The sequence below is a fragment of the Gymnogyps californianus genome, chromosome 9, assembly GCF_018139145.2.
Source record: "Gymnogyps californianus isolate 813 chromosome 9, ASM1813914v2, whole genome shotgun sequence".
Classification (NCBI taxonomy): domain Eukaryota; kingdom Metazoa; phylum Chordata; class Aves; order Accipitriformes; family Cathartidae; genus Gymnogyps; species Gymnogyps californianus.
In genome coordinates, this window is record NC_059479.1 from 9449372 (window position 1) to 9476000 (window position 26629).

General features: G+C 46.2%; 1 protein-coding gene across 1 annotated transcript in view; it reads left to right on the forward strand.

The window, feature by feature from the left end:
- Positions 1-26629, forward strand: part of GPC4 (glypican 4) — a 68738-nt gene that overhangs the window by 38027 nt on the left and 4082 nt on the right. Inside the window, exons 3-7 of the mRNA XM_050901496.1 lie at positions 7831-8222; positions 18941-19106; positions 24912-25042; positions 25246-25392; positions 25791-25927. Of these exons, the coding sequence (XP_050757453.1) occupies positions 7831-8222; positions 18941-19106; positions 24912-25042; positions 25246-25392; positions 25791-25927 (973 nt within the window). The remainder of the gene's footprint in view (positions 1-7830; positions 8223-18940; positions 19107-24911; positions 25043-25245; positions 25393-25790; positions 25928-26629) is intronic.

Below are 26629 nucleotides of genomic sequence, written 5' to 3' on the forward strand. Positions count from 1 at the left end.
GCCTGGTGCTCTCTGGTTACTAATTGCTGTCAACCAGTCAATGAGCTATTGTTTGTCTGTTTAAAATTAACTCTCTCTTCCTCCTTCCTGCACAAAGGAGCCACCTAGCCTATGTGTGGGCTCAGATTGCTTGCATAGTCCTGTGAGCTGCTCCCCTGGATGCCCGTTGAGTTGGTGGTGTTTTGGGGTCTTATGGTGGGCTTGGGAGTGTGATATTCCATCAGTGCAGAGCTGGAGCTATTTCGTTAGCTGTTAAATGTACTGTAATATCTTAGCATCCAGCCGTTTGCATGCTGGATGAACAAAGAGAGGTGGCCCTAGCTGGAAGAGCTCTCCGTGCAAATACGACGAGATGTGGGAACTGAGGTAACGGGAACGAGAAAGCCATCCGCACCATTCAGCAGCACAGGTCCTCCTCAAGCTCTTCAACAGCAGTAGGAAGGGAGGCTTGGAAAAATACGTTTGTGTGAAATACCTTAGTGAGCGTCCCAGAAAGCTCCTCTGATTTGGGGGTATGTGGGAGGCAACCTGAAGGAACTCACCTCCCAATTTTTCAGGTGATGTTTGCTGTTTGGGGTGGGAAGTTGGTATGTTGGTACTGAACGGGCATGGGTCAGCAGGCTAAAGCAGCTGAGAAATAATAGATGTATTTGAAAGGTCAGTTGAGATTGAGGAATGGGTGCAGTGAGAATTAGACATGGGGGGGAGTGGAGGGAAGAGCAAGCAAATAGAGGGAAAAGAAGCGGCAGCAAGGGAGGTGCGTTGTGGAAGACTGCCGTTGAGTTGTGGTCACGAGGAGGAGGATGGAAGAGCTGGGAATGAAGGACCTGCTGCTCGGGGAGGAGGCAGTGTGGGAGCAGTGGGAGAAACCCGCTATAGCTGACCCAGAACGGGATGCGTGAGCAGTGACAGTCCCTTGAAATAGGGACGAGGAGGCTGCAAAGTCTGGGCTTGTCCCACTGTGTGGGATGCGGCAGAGCGGGATAGACCAAGAGGGAACCAAGGGCATTTCTGCTGTTGCTGCTTTCCTAGTTTGTTGGACGACTGCTGCGTGCAGCAGGATGCGATGTGCTGCTATTTGCTTCTTGAATCACAGACAGCAATCTCCACACTGTTTTTTTTTTCCTCCTCCTTTGTTGCTTCTTATTCTTTTAACGAGTTCGGTCTTAGTGTGATGGTGGTGATCTCGTGTTGTGTGTTATCTTCTGCCCTGCTCTTCTGGGCTCCTGCCAGCCCCAGGATGCAGATGAAGATTATGCTCTTGGGCCCTCTAGAAAAAAGAAGTTCTAGAAATCCTGTTTTTTAGTGGTGTGTTTTTTTTTCCCCTATGAGGGGAAAATTGCAGCCCAATTGTCGTTATTGTCTTGAAACCTTTCACTAATCAAGCGAAGTTTGGGGAGATACTGTCCTTCCCAGCTCCCCAAGGTTCATATGTCGGGGCTGTTGCTATGACACTGGCATGATTCAAGCCTGTACTTCTTCAAACTCCGCGGAAGAGTTCTTCCCATGTCAGTAAGTGCTAACACATGTTTGAAAACAGGACAGAAACAGCTTGTGGATTTGCCCTGCCCTTCCTGAGTTCATATTCAATAAATGTGTTAACACTATGTATTCATCGGTTTCTCAACACTTCTGGAAAAAGGTTGTTAAGCTATGGTTTGTTTTTCCCTGGTGGAAATTACAAATGCGGTATATGCAATAAAGGAAGTGAAGGCATATTAAAAGTAATGAGGCACATTTAGAAAAAAAAGATCTCTTTTTCCTTTGGAGTAGGTGGCATGGCTACGGATGGCTTCACCTTCGAGGTGAAAAGAGCTGTTAAACATTCGACTCTTTTCCTCCGAACTCCTTTTATCTGTCTAGATTGAATTTTGCTTTGCATGGTAAGAGCAGCTGCAGGGTGGAGTTTGCATCCACAGATGCACCTCTGCGAAGGCGTTGGGAGGGTGCCGGCGCCGGCCCCTGCACGGCGCAGCCTTCGGGGCCGCGGCTCGGGCAAGAGCATTCGTCTGGGAATCCATCTTGCTGTTGTGGACATTTTATGAGTAAACCATTTTATGAGAAGATATAATTAATCTCTTTGTGGCAGTGTTCTCCTGTACACACTAGAAAGCATAATTGTCTGTACAGACAAGTAAATTAAAGGTTTCAGTAAGACAGACAGTCCCTAATTAATTATAATCTGGACAACATATTAAGAGTATACCCGAAAAGCTGGGTGGCAAATTATCTGAAACTAATTAATTGTGCCCATAAAAATTCAGCATGTTCCTTCTGCGTGCTTGAGCCTGGTTTTATTTGGTTTTTAAGGTGTGTTGAGTAATTGCATGTCTACCTGGTATCTGTTTGCATAGTTAATTTGGAAACCTCAAACAGAATAAGGCCAGTTGGAAACACAGCTGTAAACTAAGCAAACCTGGCGCATGGGAAATGTAGCATGTCCGGTGGCCTTTGGGAGCAGAAAGGTGCATGGTAGCCCTGGTCTCCTTTTGGAAGGACACCAGCACACCCAAACAGGGCCAACAGATGGGCATCTGTAGAGAGCATGTTGGCTCAACGGCCTTGCTGAGCTCTTGGATAAGACTCTCTGCCTTTTAGCACCGCAGTTAAGGTCTCCTCCGCTCTATAAAATGTGGTTTTTTTGGTGCTGAGCTCTGGGTCGCTTGTGGTTTGACTCTTTGCAGTTGCTGGAAGAGGAGCAAGCAGGGTGCCATGGAGCGCTGTGCTTCTCTGTGTGAAATTATTCTCTGAAATAAATGTGTTTCATTCCGGAAGATGAGGAAATTCAAGGCAAAACTTTGCACTGCTGTGGTGGTCGGCTGTGGGTTCAGCCCTGAGGACTCCCTGACTGGGGCATGGCTGGAGGGGCAGAGGACACCGGTGCTTTGGTCCTGCCGAGGGGCAGCCGGTGCTGGTGGTGGCAGGAGGCAGCTCAGGCCAGGCAGTTTTGCTGCTTCTTCCTTTGTCACCAGTGTTCGTAGGGAAATGCCAAACCTGCCTGTGGGTGAAGGGGAATGTGCCCCTTTGTGTTCGTCTAATTTCCAGGAGCTGTCTTTGATTTAGGTAGGACTGTGTCCTACAGCAGCGGGCTCTCCTCGTCAAAAGCCCTCTTGTATGAAAATCCCACTCTTAATATATCTGAAAATGTTAGCACGAGGAATAGGAAGATGTTGTGTCCCCTCTTACTTAAAAAAAGGATATTTTCAGATGAGACCTGTGAATCCAAGATCAAAATAATACTGGGTACAGAAATCCAAGGAAGTGGATGTGTTGTCTGGAGGTGGGATTTGCCCTGTGCCTCGCAGTGGGTGGAGTGATTGTATTTCTTCAAGTAGCTCATGTAGCCACAATTTGGAAGAAAGATTGTTTTGAATTATTCTGGCAGTGGAAACTGATGTCATGTGGAAGCACCTTGGGGAGGTGCGGTGCTCTCCTGTGCTGGGTTACTGGCAGGGCTGGTCTGCCCTCAAGCTGCAAACAGGTAATACATCTTATTACCTGAAAAAAAGGAAATTGCCAGGTAACTATGGTTATGTTTCCCACTGTGCTCTTTTATGGAAGGGTTTGTTCTTTTTTTTTTTTTTTTTCCCCCCAGGACTCTTATTGCAGAAATACCAGATATGTCACATCCAGTCTTTCTTACCGTTTCATGACATCTCTAGGCTTTCCCTGAGTGTTGGGTGTTGAAATTTTACCCTGAAATTCGAACGTGTTAAAAGAATAAACAGAGCCCAAAGCTGTAGATTGCCTGACTGCAGATTACTGCCTTTTCTATCTCTAAAAGTTAATTGCATTGAAAATGTCATCTTCCTTTGAGCATCGAAGTCCATAGCGTCCACAGGATTTGTTTTGCAATACAGACAAATTTTAAACTTTCTTCTTGGCCTTAGGAAAAGGCCTTAGGAAAGGTTTTTGTGGCTCTGGTCCCACCAGGCAGCTCAGTTGCGCTCTGCGGGCGGCAGCGCTGGTACCCTCGCCCCTGCGCTCGTCCTCCTGAGCATCACCCCAAATGACAAGATGACTTCGCATCAGCAGGACTTAGCTGAGATGGGTTGAGGCAGTAAAACGTGGACTTGCTTCAGTATCAGGTTGGACCAGAGCTGGCTGAGCCACGTTAGCCCAGCGCCTTGCCTGTGGTCCATCCTTTCCATATAACCCAGACATCTCTCCACACTCCGCTCTTAGTCAGGAGAACCAGGGAGACCTTCAAGCCCCATGCTGCTCCCACGGGTCAGTTTGTGAAACCCTTCCCAGCGGTGTGTGCGCTTATGGCTGTTTGTCGACAGAGGGGCCAGCCCTTGTTCTGGGAGTTTAAACAAGATAACTGGAGGGAAAAGAGAGCCTGCCATCCCTTCAGATAGCAGCCTCTCGGAGAGCACCGGCAAAGTATGATTTGTCGTCTGTGAAAAATGTTTGCGTTTGACAGCTTTTCACAGGAAGCCTGTCAGAGTGATAATTTAATGAGTACAGATTGCTTGCAACACAGCTGTAAAACGTGCTTTTACAGTGCTGTAAAATAAGCAACTGAGGCGTTTGTGTGTTTGCTTTGTTTGAGAACAAGTCAACTTCTAATACAAATGAAAGGTGGTCATTTATTTTACCCAGCAAACAGTCAAGACGTAAGAGAGGAACCTGCCATTTTTCTTCTTGTGGTGGCAAGGTTAATGCTGGGTTACGTTGCTGTTTGCTAATCAGCTTGTTTCTGTGAAGGGGAGAATTAATATCTAATTAGATGTAGGGAGTTACTAGTGAGATTAGCATTTAAGTCATAAAAAGGACTTTTGAGCTTTCTTCTCTTTGTTGCAGACGTCTGTGCCCGTGGTTTGCCCAGAGAAAAGCTTAATGTTCCTTCCTGTGCCCAAGCTGCTTTCTTGATGGGGAGACAGAAACTGAGGATGCAGACTTATGTATGCCAACAGCTAGAGTAAAATGTATCTATATATATCATTTAATCCCTGCTGCTGACCAAGTTAAGAGTGCTGTGCATTGCATGGAAGAAGATGTTGCCGTGCACATCCCACTGCTGGGTCCATCCCTGCTTGCTGGCATGGGGTGGTCCCTTGCCCCTGCTGCCGTGCTCGGCATCTGTCCTTCCCACCTTCCCAAACTCATCCCCACCCCAGGAGCCTCAAGGTGCCAGCGAGGCCACCCATGGGCCAAGCCACTGGTGCCAGTCACCAGGGCATCCCATCCGGCGCAGTTCGGGGATGCGGGCGCGTGCTGCCGGGGAAGCTTCGCGGGGCGGGAGGGTGGGTGCTGCCTCTGTGCTGCAGACACACAGCCTTCTCTGTCCTCCTCCCCTTCTTATTTGGAAAGTGGCGCTTGAGAACAGGCGTCTTCTGCCTATGAAAACGCTGGCTGGTGCTCCAGCCAGAGACGATGGCTTTGCGTGTATGTGGTGCCTCCTTCAGCGGTGCTGTGTTGGGGTTTTACAAGTGGCTGGTTTTGGTGGGAAGTTTTCATTTCCTTTATTTACCTTCCTTTCGGGCAAGGAAAAGCTGCTGGCTGGAAGACTGCAGGTGCGCAGGTAGTTGCCGCTAATTAGGTTGCATTTTTTTTTCAGGATAATTAATGAACATACCTGGTTCTAGCCCACATGAAAAATTGCGAAGAGATGAAGTGCTCTAAAGCCTGGATACAGTTTATTCAACTTCCACTTTGGAGTGTAACCAATAAAATGAGTTTGGGCAGGAGAATAAATTGGTTATGGTAATATGGATGTACTGCTTGAGATGATAACTTTCCTGGCTTAAAACATTGCTTTGGGTTCCTTTGGACTGGTGGTTGGAACGATTTAATAGATTTTCCATCAATATAATTTCAAAATCTAATTGTTTTTGAAGAGTTTGCTGATGTATCTGCCAGCTCTTATGCGTGGCACAGAAGTATTTAAATAAACAACTTATTTGGTGATACTAAAAGGTCTGAGCAAAGGAAGGAAGTGAGCCTTCAAAATGATTAAGTGAATTAGAAATTAATACACACCAAGCTAATCTCTATAGTATAAACTCAACAGAAAAAAATCTTCCTGGAGAGGAAATGCCAGTCATGGGAACGAAAGTGGAGGTTCCTGCTGATATTGGACAGAGGACGTGTTGGGTGTTTGAAATCAATCTCTTCTTCCCTGGATCATTTCTCTTGTGCTCCTAAGAGGCTGCATTATATACAGCCATGTCAGGCTCTGAGCCGCATGACTTTGTTCGTCAGGAACTCAAAGAATGTTTCAGTTTTTCCAGAAAATGTTTTCTGAGTTAGGCTTTGTTTGTACTGGAGCACTTTGAAGAAGAAAATCTGAACTTCAGCATACTTTTAATACGTTTTAACAAGGTTTAAATTCACACTGGGCCAAAATATTTCCCCCCCTCTCCTTCTAACAACTTCTGGCTCTAGACATTACTCCTTTGAGGATTAAAAAAACCCACTGAGGCATGTTTTATTAAAAAATATTTATTGAATATGAGTCACAGAAAAGCAGAGGTCAGAATCCTCAATTGCTGGTGGCATGCATAAAATAATACGCTTCCTCGCCTGTGCCGTGCGTGGTGGTGGAGAGGCTGCGCCCGTGCCCCGGGGTGCCGGCAGCCCCCGCGGGGCTGGAGCAAACGGGCGGCAGCCCGGCGTGAGCACCGCCAGCCCGTGATGGTTTGTCCCGGCAGCACCTACCCTTGCTCTCCTTAGCTCCTTCCCAAGGCCACGTAGCGTGGAGTTTTGTTCCAAAATGGCCCAAATGCATTTGGCTTAATGGGCCCCTCCCCTATTTTTTTATTTTATTTTAACTCATCTACACCAAATCTCCAAGGCAAAGACTTAGTGGTAGGGTAGTCTTTGCTTAGACCCACGTGCCAAGGCTTTGGTGGCACTGTCTTGGCGGGGGACCTTCTTTAAACTAACCTGGCAGATGCATCTGATGTGCCAGATATCATCAGGTCAGCTCGTTGCCGGCTTTGGAGATGTATGTGGCACTGCCAAGACGTAGTGACGGTGTTTTGGCAGCGGCCGCTTTCTGGCACCGCGCTGTCTGGTGCTCTTGGAGGGTGAACCGAAGTGGGGATTTGCTCTTAGAAAGGGGTGAAACCCAAGGGCCCCCATCCATCCTTTGTCATTTGAAAAATCTCGTCATTCTTGTGCCAAATGTTTAGGCCTTGGATTTTGAGCAAATTCTAGCTTAACTGTTTTTTTTGTACTGCCACAAACATCTGAAGCGCTGTCTGCAATCAGGACCATTTAGGTAATTAGAGACAGGCCCTGCCCCGAGAGCTGACAAACTTGCAAGATCAGAGAAAGAACCTGCAGGTAGATTTTTGGGTTTGTTTTTAAAATGTATTAAAATTTGTTCATTTTTGTGGCTGATTTATGATCATTTCAGAAAATGAATTCACAAGAACTGAAAAGAAAGACCCATTTGTGCAAAGCATCTGTTTAACGAAAAACCAACCTTTTTTCTTTTTGCTTTCTGATACTCCTGTGCTTTGAAATGACTTCTTTTAAGACGGCTGAACGGTAACATAAGAAACTGGCCTTTTTTTTTTTTTTTTTCCATTTTGCTGACTTTTGTCATGGTATTCAGATTTGCATCAAAAGAGATTTTACTCTTGCAAGTCTTCCGATCTGGACAGAGGTTGGGGGGGTTGTTTATGAAGAGTAATCAAAAAATTTTGAGATATAGAAATTGTTTGAAAATTTTTAGGGAGTCCTTTAACCTTCCATTTCATTTGGGAGATGGTCTCACTGAGCTGAATTTTCCAGTTAAGCAATGGCAGCGGTTGTAGAAGTGTGCGAACACACAACCCCATGCCCATGTTTACCGTATCTTCTCTTCGTCTTTTCTAGAGTTCTTCAAAGAACTTCTCGAAAATGCTGAGAAGTCGTTGAATGACATGTTCGTGCGGACATACGGCCGTTTGTACATGCAGAACTCGGAGCTGTTTAAGGACCTCTTCGTGGAGCTGAAGCGGTACTACGTGGGTGGCAACGTCAACCTGGAGGAGATGCTCAACGAGTTCTGGGCGCGCTTGCTGGAGCGTATGTTCCGGCTGGTCAACCCCCAGTACCACTTCACGGACGAGTACCTCGAGTGTGTCAGCAAGTACACTGAGCAGCTGAAGCCCTTTGGGGACGTGCCGCGGAAGCTCAAGCTACAAGTGACGCGAGCGTTCGTGGCCGCCCGCACCTTTGCGCAGGGCCTTGCCGTCGCAAGGGACGTTGTGAACAAAGTGTCCGCGGTGAGCTCTGTCTTGTGATTATTCCCACGTCCCATGGACCCATGATGGGTAGCATCTTTCCCTGTTGTCCTGACTAGATACCTAAAGGCGTTGGTGGTAGTTGAGCGCAGGTGGGACCAGACTCCATCTGTGTAGGCTGTGCCGTTGCGTGGTAGAGTCACGTTCTGGGGACACCACCATCCAGTGTTGCAGCCCAGCAGCAGGGATGTTCCCCAGGTTGATGCTGTCCTCCTGTCTAGGGAGCAGCAACAAGCGGGAAATTAAATACCTTCTGAAATGGAAATAACCATGTTTGCTTGTGTAATGGCCATATCTTCTTCTTAATATTGCCTTCAAATTACAGCGAGTCATGGATGCTATGGGCATCTATTATGGAGCAACTGATGATTTGCTCCTTGCTCCCAGGTGCAGGGAGAGGCTGTTAGCATGAGCAAACTGTACTTTTATGATAACAGTAAGCCGGAGCCATATGCACAGGGCAGGAGCCAGTTGTACTTGGTGCCACACACGCAGCGTGAGTTAAACCTCAGACTTTTATGGTAAAGTCACTTTTTTGGGGGATCAAGCAGATGTGATGTGTTGGTCACTTCAGTGTTTAGCTCCCTCCTCTTATAAACCACTTTGGAGTGGTTTAAGTTGGGTAACTTTTTTGACATGAGATTTGTCTTTAATTTTAGTCTGAGTTGTGTGGTATAGGGAACAGGTGTAGTCAATAATGCCCTTAAAGTGATTGTGTAAGATAACAAATATTAGTGATTTCCTTTTAACAAACTCAGTTCATTTCCTGTGGGCTATAGAAGATTTAGTATAATCATTTAATCGGGCAGAGAGAGGTTTACTTTCTCTCTACCTGGTTACGGAGTAATAAAACACCAGGCTGAAAGGGCAGGCAGTAGTCTGAATCACCCTAAGTGCCAGGAAAGAGGAGAAGGAAGGAAAAAAAAAAAAAGTAAACCAGAAAAGAATAGCTGTTCAGGTACTCCTAGAAGCAGAATGCAATTTTGGAGGCAGCACAAGCAGCTTCGTTAAGTGAGATAATAATTTAAATTGCTTTGACTTACAGGGATAACATTAAAATACTGACTCTCTGGAAAGAAAAAAAAAACCTGCTTCCACGTTAATTTTTCTTGAGGAGAAATGAGAAAAACACCCTGCGATAAGCCTGCATGTGTGCGATAGGGCAGAGAATATTAGCAAGGAAAGAGTTGCCATACTAATATATCCAGGCTCCAGGAGCAAGTTGTAAGTTAGCGGTGGCAGGTTTAAGGTCCTTGGACACCTTGAGTCCCCGTTTAATAGTGATGACTCTCGTGTGAGGTGTGTCTGCATGCTGCTTATTGAGGTTGAGGATGGGTGTTGTGGAGCTCCATGGGTGACATGTGGGGTCCCTCTTATGTAGACTGCAAATGCTCCAGCCTTGGGGACGCTGTCCTGTGGTGGGAAGGAGATGTGGGAGGGAGGGTTGGTGCTGGATGAGGCCAAGCATCGTGTCTCTGTGCCAGGTCACTGGCTGAGCCTGCTGACCTATTGGTTGGGGTTTCAGATTTGGTGGCTCTTGTTTCTGGCTGTGTGGCAGATACTGTGGTCAGGGGATGGGGTTTTCACTGCTGGAGAGTGCGGATGAAGTATTCGGGTGGGAGGTCCGTCCGCTAAGCCCCAGTACGGTTTTCGGGAATGTGCAATCACTTGATAGGCAGTAAACGTGCATGGGTGAGGGATCGTGTTTATGCTCCATCTGCTCAGAATTCATCAAAACGTCTCCAGACTTGACACGGGACCACAAGGGCTACGGTCCCTGCATCTGTTACGAATCAGAGTCGTGAACCCGAGGTGGCGTCGTGATTTCTCTTTCCCTTTTGAAGATCCTTGAGTGTAGAGTTGCCTTCAACCCTAGGATTAATTGCTCGAGTGTGGAAGGTTACCCAGAGACCCACTCAGCTGCAAAAATAGCTCATGCGCCGTGGACGATCACAGTTACTGCACTTTTCCCTTCACTTTCACAAGTTGCAGTGGAAATTCTGAAAGAGATTGACTTTTCCAAGCAGTAGCAAAAGTCCCTGCTGCTGAATACCTAAGCTTTAGTTGCAGCAGTAGAAGGAATAATAATCTTTTCTATAGTGTTTTAATCTTGTTCAGTGGAAATCTAACACCACGTTTCTGCAAGACACAATGGGAAATGCTATACCTGAGTTTAAAAGCTGAGGTTTTTATGCCCGCTGCTTTGCGGTTGTGTTTTGGGGCTTCCCACATTACATATAGATTAGCCCGGCTTTGCTGAGCTCTATATAATGACTCTGACTTTGCTTCCTTATTATTTTTACTCAGGAGTTGTAGTGGGATGACTGCTTATACCAGGGTTTAACTTGAGGGATAAATCTTCTATTCTTCTTTATGAAAAAATGTCCAAAGTAATGCAAAATAGTTTTACTTCTAATGCGTTTTGTAACAAGCAAGTTAAAAATGCTTAATTGAAAATCCTCAGGAGAAGAAATACAAACTACTGCAAGACCCAGCTGCTTTTTACGTTCCTGGGGTGCTATCAGGAGAAGCAAAGAGCAGTTTACAGTAGAATGGCCTTGATGGCTTTTTAATGATCCTATATATTTTTACATCTTCACTAGGGAGATGCATTCAGAAAGGTATTGTTCTTGCGTGAGTTTGGGAGTAAAGGGGGAAAAGAAGAGAGGATATTGAAAAGCTGCAAGTATGCTTGATTTCTGAGCCAGAATGCTAGAAAATAACTTTTAATTTGGCATTGGATGGATCAGAAGCCGTGTGCTGCTGCCCAAACACACAACAGAGAGAAAGCACAGACTTTTTTCAAACTGTGTCTAAAAACCAGTTTTGATACTCAAGTTCACCCCTCAAATTCCCTCCTTTGGACCCAAAAAGTACAAAATTCTCCAGATCCATCCTGAACAGCAGATCCGAGAAGAAAACCCAGGATGCCATTTCTGCCTGCTAGAGATGTGTCCTGCGTCTGAGGTGGGCTGTGAGGGGCTGGGGGCCTCCAGCGCTTCCCTCTGTCATCTGCTGACGCCTGGTGCTTTCTCTCTGACCTTCCTGCCCCCGCCTTCGGGAGACGGAAATCTGCCCATCCCCTAATCGCTCGCTTGCTACTTAGCCCTCGACAAGCACTAAAATCAGCCGGGTTAAATTGCTGCCAGCAGTGACATTTCCTGCCCCAGCCAGGGGTGGAAAAAAGGAGCAAATCCAAGCCAGAGCCCAGAGTGACCAAAACGAGTGAGAACCTACAACTGGGCGGTTCTCAAGCTGCAGAGATGTTCCCTTAATTAGTTACATGCAATTAAATCTGCAGCCCGGTTGAGGGTCATGACACCTTTGAGGGCAAAGTGCCCAGGGGCTTGTTGAGTGCAGGTCAGCGACAGGTATGGGATGGAGGTCCCCATCATGGGGGGAGAAGAAGGTGAAGTCAAGGACTGAGCCCCCTGACAGCGTTTTGTTGGGGTTGAGAGGAGCCTTGACCCAAGGGCTGGGAGGGGAGGTCTGGCTGGAGGTCAGCAGCAGAGGGGCGTGAAGGACAAAGCATGCAGCCATGCGACATCAAATCCCTGCGTTTGCGTCACTGTCTCTCTGCAGAGCTGCAGATGGGGATCTGCGGATGGGACCTCCTGCAGTTGCAGTGGTGGTGAGAGTTTTCTGCAGCCCCCCAGGAGATTTACGTTGATGAACTGTTGTTTTGGGGTTCTTTTACCACTTTTCCCTCTTGCCCTTGGGTCCGATTGTTTGAGGAACTGCTGGGAGCTCTGGAGGCTCCCAGATCACCTTCCCGACAAGCACTTGCGTGCTGAAACCCACACGAGGTGCAGTTGCCAGCAAAGCAGCTGGGCTGTTGGAAAGGGGCTTCCAGCCTGTCCTTGGGAAGCCTGTCTGTTTTGTCCAGGACAGGCAGCAGCTTCAGTCGTATGCAAGAAATGGTGTTTAAGTTGGAAGCACAGATATGAGCCGTATGAAATAATGTACAGCTTCATATGTATTCCTAATACCCCTACCTCGTCATCTGCTGTCCTCAAGAGACATTAAAAGCCAAGCGGAAGCTGCTGGAGATGTTCGCGGTGGGTGAAGGAGGCTCAGCTTCCTTGGTATCGGCATTTCTTCCCTAATGAAGTGTGATGATAGCAGCCAAGGAGGGAATTTTCTTCAAACTGTTTATGGAAGAGAATTGCGGACGGAGCAGATGATTGCTTTCCCACAGCTGCTCCAAAGCTGGAGCAAAAGCCTGGTGGCTTTTTAAGCCCCTTTGCTCTGAGCTGCCTCATCTCTAATGAGGCATCCATCAAGCACAACGTGATGTGCTGAACCTGCATAAACTAACCTACCGCTGGCCTGCATGAGCTCCCTTACCTCCAGCTGCATCTCCTGAACCATGGCTCCTGCCCTTTTCAGCATGGATGCTGAATGTGGACCAGACATTAGCTTAGGAGAAGCGGTGATAAAAATAATAAAACACTGAATGAATAAGAATTAAGGCCTGCATCATCAAAAATATTAGGGCACTGAGTTCCTATTTCAGTAAATATTGTGCCCCTTGTAATTACCATTTGAGGATCTAAAAGTTTAGTCAGAGAGCAAAGGTCCAATCTCCATTTGTGCAGTCTTTGCCCTTGGTTTGACTTAAGGGGAATGTGACCTTAATCCTTGTTCAGAAAGAAGTTCATGTTCCTATATCCAATGAAGCTGGGCGGCCTTTGGGCAAGAGCAAACCCTCCCAGGGAAGTGACAGAAATGAAATGTGTTGCTTGCATGCATTGAAAGGAGACGGGGGGCAGATGATGCTGCTGCTGCTTCATGGGCAACTGAGAACCAGCCAGAAGAGCCAAGGAACCCTTCTAGTATTGCAGAGGGACCTCTCAAGAAGCAGTGCTGTGCAGGCAGCAAGTTGCAAGCTGTGGGGCCAGACCAAGGGGCTGCCACACACAAGGACATTGCCTTCCACGTGCCAAGGGCAAACATCAATGCAGAAAACAATACCAAGCACTTCTCCACATCAAAGATGACGCTGAGAAGACCCGCCAAGAATTTGGCTGCATCTGCCTCAGTTCCAGCCATCTGAAGGTCTGCGCTAGGCATGGCCTTCAAAGCATGCTCGAGCAGCAATCATCGTGGATTTAATGGGCTGAGAGCGCGCGTGGATGTGGCTGCGGGTTTGGAGCTGATGGCATCATGCAGGAGCGTTTCAGTCCAGTGGGGTTTTTTTTCTTTCTTTTTCTTTCTTTGCCTCCCCCTACACTGTGTGGTTCTGCTGCTAATTTTGAAAACAATGTGAGGGATAACTAAGGAAGTTTTTGGGTGTAGCTGCCAAGATAAATGTTCTTGCTGTTTTGCTCGTTAAAGCAAACAGAATGCTCCTAATTATCTGCTGTGTCTCTGGGTCGGGGAGAGGCAGGTGCTTTGGAGAACAAGCTTTGTTTGAAAGGCGTGTTGGTCCTGAGGACGTCAAAAGCAGGAGATGCTGACCCTGGCGTCGCTCCGTAAGTGTTCGGTTGAAGAGGCGTCCGCTTGGCACCCTGGGGTCCCCTCTGCCCCGTGTGGGCTGGGGGTGCTGGCAGGGAAGGCAAGCACATGGTGCACCCCTTTTGACACGTTAATGTTAAGCCTGAGCAGGTCGAGTGACCAGCGGTGTGATACTCAGGAGCTCTGCTGTTCCTCTCTGACAGTGTCACATCTGGGGGTGGGGGGCGGAAGCAAGCTATAAGTAGGGAATCGAGCATAAATATACTCTTGAACTTTTCCTCACACAAGATAAGGCTGCAGCAGACATCGCCATGGGTAGCGAATGTCAAGGCACAGAGCCACGCAATTCCCAAATATCACTCCTAAATGTGCTCCCTTGTGCAAGACCTTGGAGGCCCAAATCTGTGGTTGAACTAGATGCTTTCTAAATTATTCATGTGCTAGCACCGGGCCAGCAAAATTGGTTAAATGCATAGTTAATTCCAAAACACTTTCATTGGAATATTTGGGCTGGAGAAGCAAACCAAGAGCCGCCTGAGTGATCTTCTGCTTCACAGTGAGCTGAAAGTCTGGACCAGCATATGTCAGGATGACGCTTTTGCACAACACTGAGGGAGGGAAAAAATGATGTAAGTAAGGTTGTGTTGGTCCCAAAAATCGATGACACTTCACTTGTCTAAATTGGCTGCTCACCTGGAGCATCCCACAGTCCTTCAGTCAGCTTTGGAGTTAGTTTTTGAAGTCATGAAATCATCTTTCCGTGTCACTGAGAGGTTACTCCTTCAGTCTTTATCCAGTATTGCCCTAATTCAGTTTTTTTGCAAAGAAAACACAGTATAAATCGAAAGTAATTTCACTGCATTTATTTTCAAATTGTTGGATTTTTATGTTTTCTGGTGGCTGTGCTGCTGGCATGGCAACGCTGTTGTTGTGCAAGCTTGGAAAATAAGAAAGCCTGAGTTATCAGTGTTATTATAAATAGTTATTAAAGCTGACAGGATTTTAAATGTTGTTATTAACATTCTTAATGTTAACTTGAGGGTAGAGCAAGAGAATAAAATGTGGCTCTGGCAGCTGGTGGGAGCTCCCTGCAGGACCATCCATGGTTGGAGCTCTGTCATCCTTCCTGAGCTATTCCTTGCCTTGGGAAGAAGGGGAAAAAGAAACTGGTTGCTTCTCTGAACTTTGTCTGCTTGCACAGATTGGTTTATCTTGAATTTTGGTGGCTTTGTGGCAGGCTGTTAACAAGGCATTTCACTTGATAGGTGTGTACTTTAATGGTGAAGTTTCTACCAGATGTATGCATCCGGATGCAATTGCCAATGAGTTGGAAAAGGCTAAGGATGTAAGGCAAACTGTTTCCCTTATGTGAGACTCTGAAATGGGATAGGTTTGACAAGGTACCAACAAAAACCAGATTTTAGTATACCAAGAGCATGTCATTTTTACAAGAACATGATTGTACCTTCACCAGTCAATGTAAGTTGGGGGGGTATCTCAACAAATATGATATGAAACGTTTGAATTAAGCCCAGAATTGTTTGCTTTTCACTTAATTTTTGTGGATTGTATGCAAATCTGTATTTTTGAGGAGCACGTTCGATATGAATGTGAAGATTGGTGCCAAAACACATCTGTTAGCAGCTTTTAATCTTCACATTTGACAAAGCGTATAGATATGGACAAATTGTAATTTACATGATGAAACCGCAGGGTGATGGATTGCTGCAGCGGCGTGGAACGCCACGGAAAGGAAATAAATTTCACAAGATAAAAGGAGGGGGTTGGAGTGCATTTACTTCTATTAGAAGCTTTTACAGGGTATGTGCACTACAGCATACTACTACTTGGGCTCACATCTACCAGAGTAAATCCTCTTCAGCAAATAAAGCTTTCTTTGGGACTCTGCTTTATTAGAAAGGAGATTATTTGGTTTTGAGGGTCATTCTAGAGTAGAGTTTGAATGAACTTGAGTTGCTTTCCAAGATAAACACAACCCCAGAACAAAGCATATCTGGGTTTACTGTTACATACAATGGTGTTTTAAGAGCTTGCACCTGGCGTGGCAGACCGAACATTAAAAGCTTGTGAAGAATTGCCAGTGCAACATATGGCACATCCCACTGACAGATCCAGAGCTGGTCTGGACCGGGTACGGGCCCCTTGCCAGGGCTTAAGGTTCTCGTTGCAGCGATACGCAACAGTTAAGCATTTATCACTGCTGTAACAAGGTGTAATTGCTCATAATCTTCCCTGAAACTCTCTCTTAGAGGTGATCTCTGCTTGTGCCTTCCTGTTGCTTTCTGACGCCATAAAATGCCAGATCTGAACTGATGAATTTCCCCTCTGTCTTCCTCTTCACCTGCAACTGTATTGCAAACTAAACAGCTGCCCTGTGGGTTACGTCCATCACTAGTTAGGGCTCGGTTCGGCAGTCACTGCAGGCTGGGGTTTGTCTTTTCATTGCCCTCTTTGCCATCACCCTCTGCTCAGCTCTGTGTAGGGCTCAGAGCCGCAAACCTATGTGGAGAAGGAAGCAAAACCCTGTTTGCTTTTAAAATCATCCTGGGTCTTTGTTCAAAGGACCTAATCCAAGTGACCATCCCATGTCATCTGCTGTGGAACGCGAGAAAGCGGCTTCAGCTTCCCCTGCATCTGCTGGGATTCATAAAGATCAACCCCTATGAAATATCAAAGCGGGGGGATGCTGCAGGATTGCAGCCGCTCGGCGCTCGTGGGTCAAGCTGGGAACCTAAGATGGGAAGGCGCCTCCTGGGTCACTGCTGTGCGGGTGATTTTTTGCAACATGCTGCCGTGCAATCCCTTTCATAAAGCTGCTGCTTTCCATGATAAGGTTGGGGAAGTCTCCTGCTCCTTGTCCTGCTTCAAACTGCTCTAGCACCTGGCTGGTGCTATCAACATTTTCCTAATTTTCTTCCTGAAGAAGATACAGAGCGCTGCTTTGAGGGCCAGCAGTGCTAGGATGGCTGGGATCTGCTGATAAGCCTCAGGACTAGGTGTGGAGGTCCTGGCACCTACCACCAAGTGAGATAGGAAGGGATTTTTATCAGAGAAACGACTGAACTACTAAACTGGGGCATCCTTCAGAGCTCCGTCTCTGAGTGCGAGATGTTATTTAGTTCCCTATTCCCCCCTGCAACTTTTTTGTTACGCAAGGACAGCACCATCTGGATGGCAGATGATACCTTTACATTTGTCTGTTTTCAGTTTTCCAACTATAAATCATCTGATTTAGCTGGTTTCTGTTGCTTGAGCTCTTCCCAGTGTTTGAACTAGCTCTGCTTTAAAGCCATGCTGCCCCAATAGGGAGCTTGCTGCTGGGGCTCCTGCTCCTGCTGCGCCTTCCAAATATATATATATATATATATATGTATGTATATGCTCTGAAGTGTCTGAATCAGATTCCCCCCCCACCGCAAACAGCTTTCTACATTAAGTCTCCTTTTGCTCAGCCAAACAGGCTGTTTGCGGACAAAAGAGGGGTAAAGTGATGTCTGAATGAACATTGCTGGCCAGCCAAAATCCAGCACTCTGCTCCATCAGCTGCAGAAAATTGACCTTCTGTCTTTCTAACCAGTTTCCTTGCCTACTGAAGAGAAACCATGGTCTTTCTGGAGTTGTAGAAACACAACGGATTTTTATCTGTCATCTCTTTTCATAAGAAAAGAGGGTTTAAAAATCTGCTAATGTTATTAGCAAAGCCAGCCTGATTATGTAGTGGGATTTTTGTTTTCTGTTTTGTTTTTGTTAAAATCTGTTGCCTTCTAGTTTCATGTGCTGCCAGCTAGTTTTTGCACCAGAAGATCATGTTCAGTTTCTCCATAGCCCTCGTGCTGAGATGGGCTTTGCAGTAGTAAGATCCTCAGCGAACGTGTGGTACAGGTCTTCCTTGCGCACATTCATCTCCATCCAGTCCTGTCATCCTCTCTGCCGTGAAGTTGGTTTCCAGACCTCCAGCAGATGAGATGTGGAGGCCATCCACATCTCCAGCCATTTGTATTGAATGACTTCTCTCTTCCTCAGGGTTGTATGTATGTCGTCTCCTTCAGCATGATCTTGGATCATAACCTATTTAGAGCGCTCTCCATAAACGCCTTACAAGAAGTCTCAAGTGCGTTGCTTAAAACACCAGAGACCGCTTCTATTTTGTCAGTGTATCTCTGATCGCATCTTAATTTTCTGTTTTCATGTGTGGCTAATTAACACTTAAACTTGCTCTTGAGAGAGCTTCTCTGTTCAGTGCTTTAGACGGACCCACCACGTGGTCGGCACTAGTACGTGGTGCTGGAGCTAATGCTCCTCAGACCGGCTGGGTGGAAATGGTTTCAATGAATGTTTTGAAGCTGGGCCAGGGAGTGAATCAAACATGAATGACCATGAGTCACTTTGGAAAATAGCCCTGTCGAGGGCTCAGGGGGTGACGTGCCTGCTGCAGATAGCTCCGCTTGCACGCCCAGCAGTTGCACATCGGCTTTGAGGGTCCTCCCGGCTTGTCCTCAGCTGCGGGGCTGTAGCTGCCGCCTCCTTCGGGTGTGGGGAACGGCATTATTTAGTGTGATGAGTGCTGAGTATAAATGAACCTGGGTATCTGTCATGTAAATGCTGTGTTGCAGGAGTTGAATGTAAGATAAAGGAGCCGGTCTCTCTGCCGGAGAGCCCTGCTGGGCGATTGTCTGGGAAGAGCCGTGCCGCAGAGAAGACAGGCACGCTCTTGGCAGGTTTGGTGTGGGGATAGCGGCAGGCATCCCATTTCGGCTGCTTTTTCCCAAGAAATCCCAGCATCGTCTTCTTCAGCGTGTATTTGCAGCAGGGCTTGGATAGTGCAGCCTTGCATTACGCCTTTTGGCTTGGTCACTTTTTACCGCCTTCCCTGAGCTCGAGTGCTGCGTGTCCCCTCGGGGTGTCTGTCCTTGCAGCCCAGGGAGGGGTCCCACAATATACAAAGTGTATTGCAGTGCAGATAATGTTTTGCAGAGATGGGGACTGTCCGTGCCCCCTGGAGTGGCAGGTACACCCAAGGAGGTGAGCCAAACCCCTTCATCTACTCCCCAGATCCGTAGACCACGTAAGTGGGGAGCTCTGACTAGATGGCGGTGGCTGACCCCATTGCATCTCCTCTGCACAGCTCTGTTCCCACCCACCCTGGGATAAATGTGTGGGGTTTTTTGCTTTAGTGACCGAGGGCTAATTTTCTTCTCCTTTCCCCTTTTTCTCTTTTAAAGGTGAACCCCACGCCGCAGGGTACACGAGCGCTGCTGAAAATGATGTACTGCCCGTACTGCCGAGGTCTGATATCGGTGAAGCCCTGTTACAACTACTGCTTTAACGTCATGAGAGGCTGCTTGGCCAACCAAGGGGACTTGGATGCTGAGTGGAATATCTTTATGGGTAAGGCAACATGGCTTAAAACTGCGTGTGAGTATATGCTGATACTGTGTCCCTCACCTGAATGGCTTTTGTGAGTGGCTGTGCTGAGCTATAGCAGGTTTTTTAGGCATCTGTGATGGGTATCTTTTCCTTCCACACCTCTTTATACAGCACACCTTTTGCTGTTCATGTTAATTTTTAAATAAATGAGACTTTTGTTGTGCCAGTGACCTCTGTTGCAGCAAGCTTTAGGAGGATGGAGCTGCCATGTGCTTATAGGCTTGGAGTGTCTCTTCTTGCTGGACCAAGCGTGTGTGTAAGCTGTTTTTTCCGTAGTACTCCTTATACATTGTTATTGCCATACAGCTGTCCTTCTTGAAGCCAGTTTTCTTGCTCAGCAGCCTGGGAGTCTCCCTGCCAGCTGCGGTGAGCTTTGGGAAAAGCCGTAGGCCTGTATTTTACATTAAAAAATTGAATGGGACATGTGTCTGAATCTGTTTTTAAACAGCTCATTAGGCACTCAGCCACCATCCTTTTGAAATGTCGATGGGCCTTACATGACGCTGTGCGAGTGCTTTTGCCATCCTCTTGCTCCTGTTTGTTATTTCTCTTCCGTGCTTATAAACAGTATTATTCGATACGTGAAATTTAGACTGAAATGTTAAGTTCTGCCTTGGGTCAAGGCTCAGCAGAATTGGCAATGCATCATGTTTTGGGGGCACAGGCAATAGATAATGTTTAGTGTTTTCATTTGTGCTCCTTTTCCAGGAGCCTTGATTTATCTGTGAACGAGCATCCTTTGGGAGCAGTCGCTTCACTCCAGTTAATGTGTGATGAAGTGCACATGTAAAGTATCTGCCGCTACTGACAAGGCTGTGGTACTCTTCCCATCCCACTCGTGGAAAAAAAAAGACTGTTAGAAAGTAAAGATTTCCCTTTCATTAAGCTGCAAGATAAAAAAAGGGAAATTGCTGATAATTGGCATTTCAGGCTAGATTTAAATCTTAGAATTTGTTTTCCTGTGTTTTGTGCACTGGCTTTTCACTTAGCTGCCCGTGCCAAGTGGATGTGTGCAGGGTATTATTTTCAGAAGGTGGTTTTTTTGCCTGTGTATTCTATATGGGGAGTTAAATGTGACACTAAATTGGGTTTCCAAGTCATTCTCTGGGAGGCTGACACCCCCCTCCCATTCCTCCCAGCCATCTTTCTCATGAGAATATTAAGTATTTCAGCTACAATTGTTGCTGAAATAGCTCAAAGCCAGGAGACTTGCAAACATCTAGTCCAAGTAGAAAAGAGGAATCCCATGAAAGGGAAGGGCATAATGCCAGAAAACAGACAAAAGCACAAGCAGCTAATTGCTGTAGGTGGTATGCAGCTAAAAACCAACCTCAGGGGAAGCCAGCAAGCCCTGTCACACGAGACTGATCAGGGACTGCATACAATAATTAGGATTATTAAACAAGACAAAATAAATAAATGTGATTCCAGGTTGGAAGCAAAGCTTTCTTCTTGCAGTGCTTCCTCCCCAAGGGGCTTCTTGCCCACTCATTACTTAAGTATGGTATTAAGCTTTGTTACATTTATTGGCAGTGTTTGCTTGGTTCTTGCACTCTGGGTTGATTCTTAGTGGAGTACGGATACTGAAAACTTCAGCTGTGCTTTCTTTAGACAGTTTAATAACTGAACAGGTGCTGGTTATGTTCCAGATTTTGGTTTCTATCTCAATTTGCCACTTGAGGCAACTTAAATAAAATAGATCTGGTGTTTGGGGCAGGGCATATGTCACAAATATCCTGTGTGTGTGTGTGTTTAAAGGTTTAAATAAATAAATAAATAAAAATCCCCCCCAAACCACCCCACAACAACAAAAAAACCCCACCTGCATGGGCTTGATGCTATTTTGCATTGTGGGTTTAAGTACTGAGTTATGGCAATGATTTATGACCTGTCAAAACCAGATTTTGAACCTAGCAAAATAATTTAAAGAGAGTTAAATGGGAGAACTTGCAACAAATGCTGCAAGTATATATGAATTTGGGTGCATGTGCATATAAAACATGCATGCGCATGTGTTAGTGGGTCTATACGCAAGTCACTTATGTAAAGCTTTTCCAAACTGGAATGTAAAGTTTATAGGTTTTTTTGAAACAAGACTTTATACTTCCTTACTTCTGCAAAGTACCATTTAAAGTTGCGGCGTATGCAATAATGACCGAATTGTACTCTTTTCTCCCATTTAACTATCTTTAAATTTTTTCGCCCTCTATTCCTGACACAATTGTACACCAATTAGACAGGGGTATACTTTGTTTCAAACAAGCCATTGCGGGGGTTGGAGCTTTCCTGAATGAACAGTGTTAATCTGCAGTGGCTTTTCATGATTTCCCCCGCTGCCTCCCCCCCCCCAAGGTTTACTCTGCTCAAAGATGTCAAATTCAGGCTCCATATACATATCTGGAGTACTACTTTGTGTGCAAAGAATTTTTTTCCCCTTTTAAGGAAAAAAAAAAAAAGATTGTTGTTAATGAATGGTCAAGGTCTTCCCCCTCCTTCCCTCCCCTTTTAAATCAGATCTTGGGGTTAAGACTGAAAACTGCCTTTTGTTCTTCAAGTCAGACAGTGAGGCTGAAGATGTGGGTTTCTGATTATTGGTGGCACAATGCGAAAGAATTGCTTTCCTTCATGAGAGCGAGGTGCTTTGTCGCCAAGGATTGTCTCAATGCCAGTAGCAAGGACAAATGTATGCAGGAGGAAAAGGGTCTTTAAGGGATGGCGCTATATGGTGTGCGTTGGGTGTTTTCCCCCCCCCAAATGCACTTCTATCTCCCCGTCACAGGGAGGAGAGACAGTCTTTGTCATGCTCTGTGTTTGTAATAAATGGCCAGGGTACATTTTTCACTCTGCCAGACTTTTTTTTGTGAAGGAGATCTGAGCCACCTCACCGTAGCTTATAAATACCAATTATTTTGCACCAGAACTAGGGCAAAGTAATTGATATTTATAGTCAGCTCCTCTCTCCCAATGATGGAAAATCTTTTTGGGAGATGAGTTGTACTGAAGCTTCATTTCTGATGTTAGTGCAGCGTGCCTCCCCTCTCAACATGCAGTGGTGCTAGCGTTATCCTGAACCCCAGCCAGCCTTATTAATGTCAAACGTGGCTGCCAGAGGGAATCGCTGCTCGCCACGACTGCTGGTGGGGACACCAGCCAGCTCCTGGTGGGAGGTAAAAGTTTGCAGGATGCCCCCAAAATCAAAACTGTGGATGAAGTAGAGTGTGTGTGTCCCCCCCTTTTTTTCCCCCCCTTTTCGATAAAAGTTTATTTCATTTAGCGCTCCTTGCCAGTATCAATCCCAGCTCCTGAAGAGCTCCAGTTGAATATATTCTCCAAGGGCAATTATTACTTTCCTTATCTTTTCTCGCCAGCTTTGGCAGCTCTGCTGGAGGCTGAATGCATTTTCTCTATCGGCAGTCAAAGCAGAGGCTGCATTCCTGGGCTGTGATACATGTAACGCCATGGCACCCCCGCTAACAAAGGACCCAATTCGCTCTACATTCCCATGGTCTTGTGGATGGCCTGCCCGGCTCAAAGTTTACAAAGACGCCAAACAGCCAGAAGAATTGGGGTTTATGTTTCCTTTCAGTCTTTCACAAACACTTTATTGATCTGCGGCCTTTCCTGGCCACTCGGAGAATTAAGTGATGGAATGATTTTTCTTTTTTTTTTTTTTTTTTAAACCTATGCATTTTGTGTGTTTTATTATCTATCTATTCATAATATTTTTATTTGAAATGAGCGACTTCCTGCAAACTGCGCCGGGATGTTCTTTATGTGCGTGAAAAACCCCAAAAGCTTTGACAATGATGAACACATTTAAGTTGTGCTCCACTTGTTTACAAAAGTCTCCATTTGGTAGCACATCAAAAGCATTTTTCTCCCCTCAGGCACAATGGTATATTCATGCTAGCAGTCATTACTCAGAGATTTGAAGCATCAATTTATTGGAGCCCACCACAATACAGTCTAAGACTCTTTGTTTCATTTGTTATTACCTTCTTTTTTTCTTTTTTCTTTTTCTTTTTCTTTTTTTTTTTTTTTTTAAAATGCGTTTAGTTCAGACCTGTTTGTAGTCCCTGACGGCTAAATTCCAGCCATGCCCTGCAGCAGCTCCATCATCGGTGCTGGTGGTGTGTGCCTGCAGGGCGAGGGGCTTTCCTGGGGACTCCAGCTCCTCGCGGGGTTCACTCACTAAACACCAGCACCTTGGCGGAGTTGCGCGAGTCCTGACTAACGTGGTTTTTAGGACGGGTTGATCGACTGATAGACCTTTAACTAACACCCAGCAAATCTTTAGAATATTGAGTTGTCTTTAAAAAGTGGATTTACAGGCTAGGAAGGCATCTGCAGTGCATGTGGGGGTTTTGGTGTTGGATTTATTGTTGTTGTTATTATTATTTATTATTTAAATACACAAGTAGCTTAATTGTATATTTGTCATCAGTTTGTGGTTTTTTTAGTGTAGTTTAACATGACTTGGGCACTAAGGCAGAGCTATTACTAAATTGTTCAGTATGTGGAATGTCTTTATAGGGCTTTACCATGTAGCCGGAGCTCACAGAAGTTTTCTGCTTGTTGAAAGTACCTTCTGCGCTTAGGAGGAGGATGAATGTCATGAGAAACACTTTTCAGGAGAAATTAATAGACTGACTGTGAAACGCTCATTTCTCCTTAATGGAAGGGAACAGGCGTATCCTTGGGAGTGGGGAGGAGCTCTTCGGGAGAGGGTTTCCTTGGGGCCAGAGGGGCCGTTGTGCCCTGGCCTCCCACGTCACGCAGGCTAGGAAAAACTGAAGAATTAAATGCAACTGGAAAATGATGAGTTTGTGGCAGAGCATCATGAAGTGACGCAGGAGGGGAGTCCAGCAAACAGGGTGCTTTGGGATTGAGGGACCACAGAGAAAACTAACGTTAAGTACAGGTTGCGATGGGCGAGAAGAGACGAGTGCTTAGCACCAGGCGTGTACCTGGAGGCACCTTCTAGGGAAGAACCAGAGCGAGGGCTTAAATGCAATGCAGGGGGAAAGGCTTAATGCCAATAATAATTTTCCAGAGGAAGTAGTGGATGTTCAGTAGCTGCTATGTTTAATGATGTATTTGATGAGGACGTGCATGTCAGCACAGGAGGAGTGACCCGGTGTTGGCCGAGGGACTTCTCCATCTCCCCTTGCCTAGAGATGTGCCAAATATATCATTAGTGCACAGCGTTTACCCTGGTCTCATGCAGTCTCCCTCATGGACATTGTCCATGTAATGCCAGAAGGTGCAATCCCTTGGCTTCCCTAGGCACAGCAAAGCCTGTAGCTTTCTGTAAGGGAGAGGTGGTAGCAATGATCATCTTGGGCCCTTTCGTTTTGGTGTCTTATGTTCGGGACTGGCATGAGGAAGCCAGTGGCTTTGAAAGCAATCTTGAAAAACAAATGACACAAGGCAACCTTTAATAAACGAACATGGAGAGGAGGGTGTTAGTAATGCTTGTTCTAATGGGAGGAGGTGATTACAGGCTGCCGGTTGGCAGGCTGCAATGGCTCTCCCTCGTTTAACATGGCTTTTGATGTATATGAACCCATGGCTTGGAGCTGGCAGCCTGTAAGTGCCTGGTGAAGTTGTAGGCTCTGGGAACGGAGCAAAATGTTTCCTGGAGATGTGTGCTGGTCAGAAACAACATTGCAGTGGTTAATGTCTGTGTGCTCAGTCTGTTACTCTTGTTACCTGTTATTCTTGAAGCTCCTCCATTAAAAGCCTTCGTTTCTCTCTTTGTGTTAGATTCGATGCTGCTGGTAGCAGAGAGGCTGGAGGGTCCCTTCAACATCGAGTCAGTCATGGACCCCATTGATGTGAAAATTTCAGATGCGATCATGAACATGCAGGAGAACAGCATGCAGGTGTCTCAGAAGGTAAGTGGGCCAAGAGGACGCTTGGACTTTATTTATCCAATGTGTTTTATTTCCATATTCTCGTCAATATGTTTTTCCTTTAATGCCCTTTCAAGTATATATAAAGCTGATGTATTATTTTGGGCAGGGGCTGGGTTGGAGCCTGGAGAAGGGAGGCTCTTGTGACCTCCCATTTCATAAAACTCTCTCCTTCTCTCGTGTAGGTTTTCCAGGGATGCGGCCAGCCAAAAATGCTTGCCCAGGGCCGGACCGCTCGCTCTGTCTCTGAAAGCGGTTTCAGCGCTCGTTTCAGACCCTACAACCCAGAGGAGCGGCCGACTACAGCCGCTGGCACGAGCTTGGACCGACTGGTGAGTGCCTGGTCCTGCCGGTGCTGCGCAGGCGCTTTGCACCCGTGTACCACAGCGTATAATTTTCCATTTGTAATTTATAGGGTTTCTTAATATTCCTTGGCTGTCTTAAACTCTCTGAGGGGTGTAATCTGCCCATGGCTCTAGACGTGAATTACCTCAACGCTTCTATGTCAGAAAAGAGCCTGTTTTAAAGGCTTGGCTTGTGAGTAATATGTGTTTGAGGAGCGATGTTTAATTTTGTGTTAAAAAAGTAAATCAACCATCAAAACACACAGCCTGAAGATCTGGACTCTACATGTCTGTTGTGATAAAAAATACCTTTCCAGCTTCACTTTTAATGAGCGTTTGGTATTCTGGATTATGTCCTGTGTTTCTTTTTTTCTTTTATTTAATAGGTTACTGATGTGAAAGAGAAGCTGAAGCAAGCCAAAAAATTTTGGTCATCTCTCCCTGGCAACATTTGCAACGATGAAAAGATGTCTGTAGGCACTGTCAATGAGAATGAGTGCTGGAACGGGAGCGCCAAGAGCAGGTTTGGCAATGCTGCTGCCCCCGGTTAACTCTCTCCCTCTCGCCCCAGCCTTTCCCAGTGTGCCGGCCCCTCTCCCCGAGCCCTTTTCTCCTACAGGAGTGACCCCAGCTCCCCCGAGACAGGCTGCTGCTGTTACCCCTTGTTTTTTTGTAGACGGGAGACCTTGAACGCAAAGCTAAAGGGTTGTCCAAGCTCTACGTGGTGGTTTGTTTGAAAGGAGGGAGCTGAGTCTAGATACCCAAATACGGCATCTCTCCTTGGACTTAAACCTCTTACTGGTTGCTCATGGGTTTGGGGAGGTGATTGGTACAAAATCCTGTATCACAGCCACAGGGCGGGGATGCTCATGTTGTCTGACAGCACTGTTGCCCCAGTGCCCCCAGTTGGTGTTTCTACCAGGAGCTATGCTGGGTTCCTTGTTGAGCAAGGACAGAGGAGATGGAGGCTGGTGAAAGGTCCTCTTCTCCGCTGCTGAGGTCAGTGGCAAGAGGGGGCCGGTGGTTTTCATGCACGCTTTTTATGGAAAAATAGTAACAAAACTTTTTTTTTCTTTTTTTTCTTGCAAGGAAGAAATTACCAACACATGAATAAGCCAAAGGTTTTCTGTCGTATGGTTTATGTAACTGTTTAACTTTTATTTTGGAAATAGAAGTTTCTTTTTTTCTGTTTGCTTACTGAGGAAGTAAGCAAAATCCAAGATGT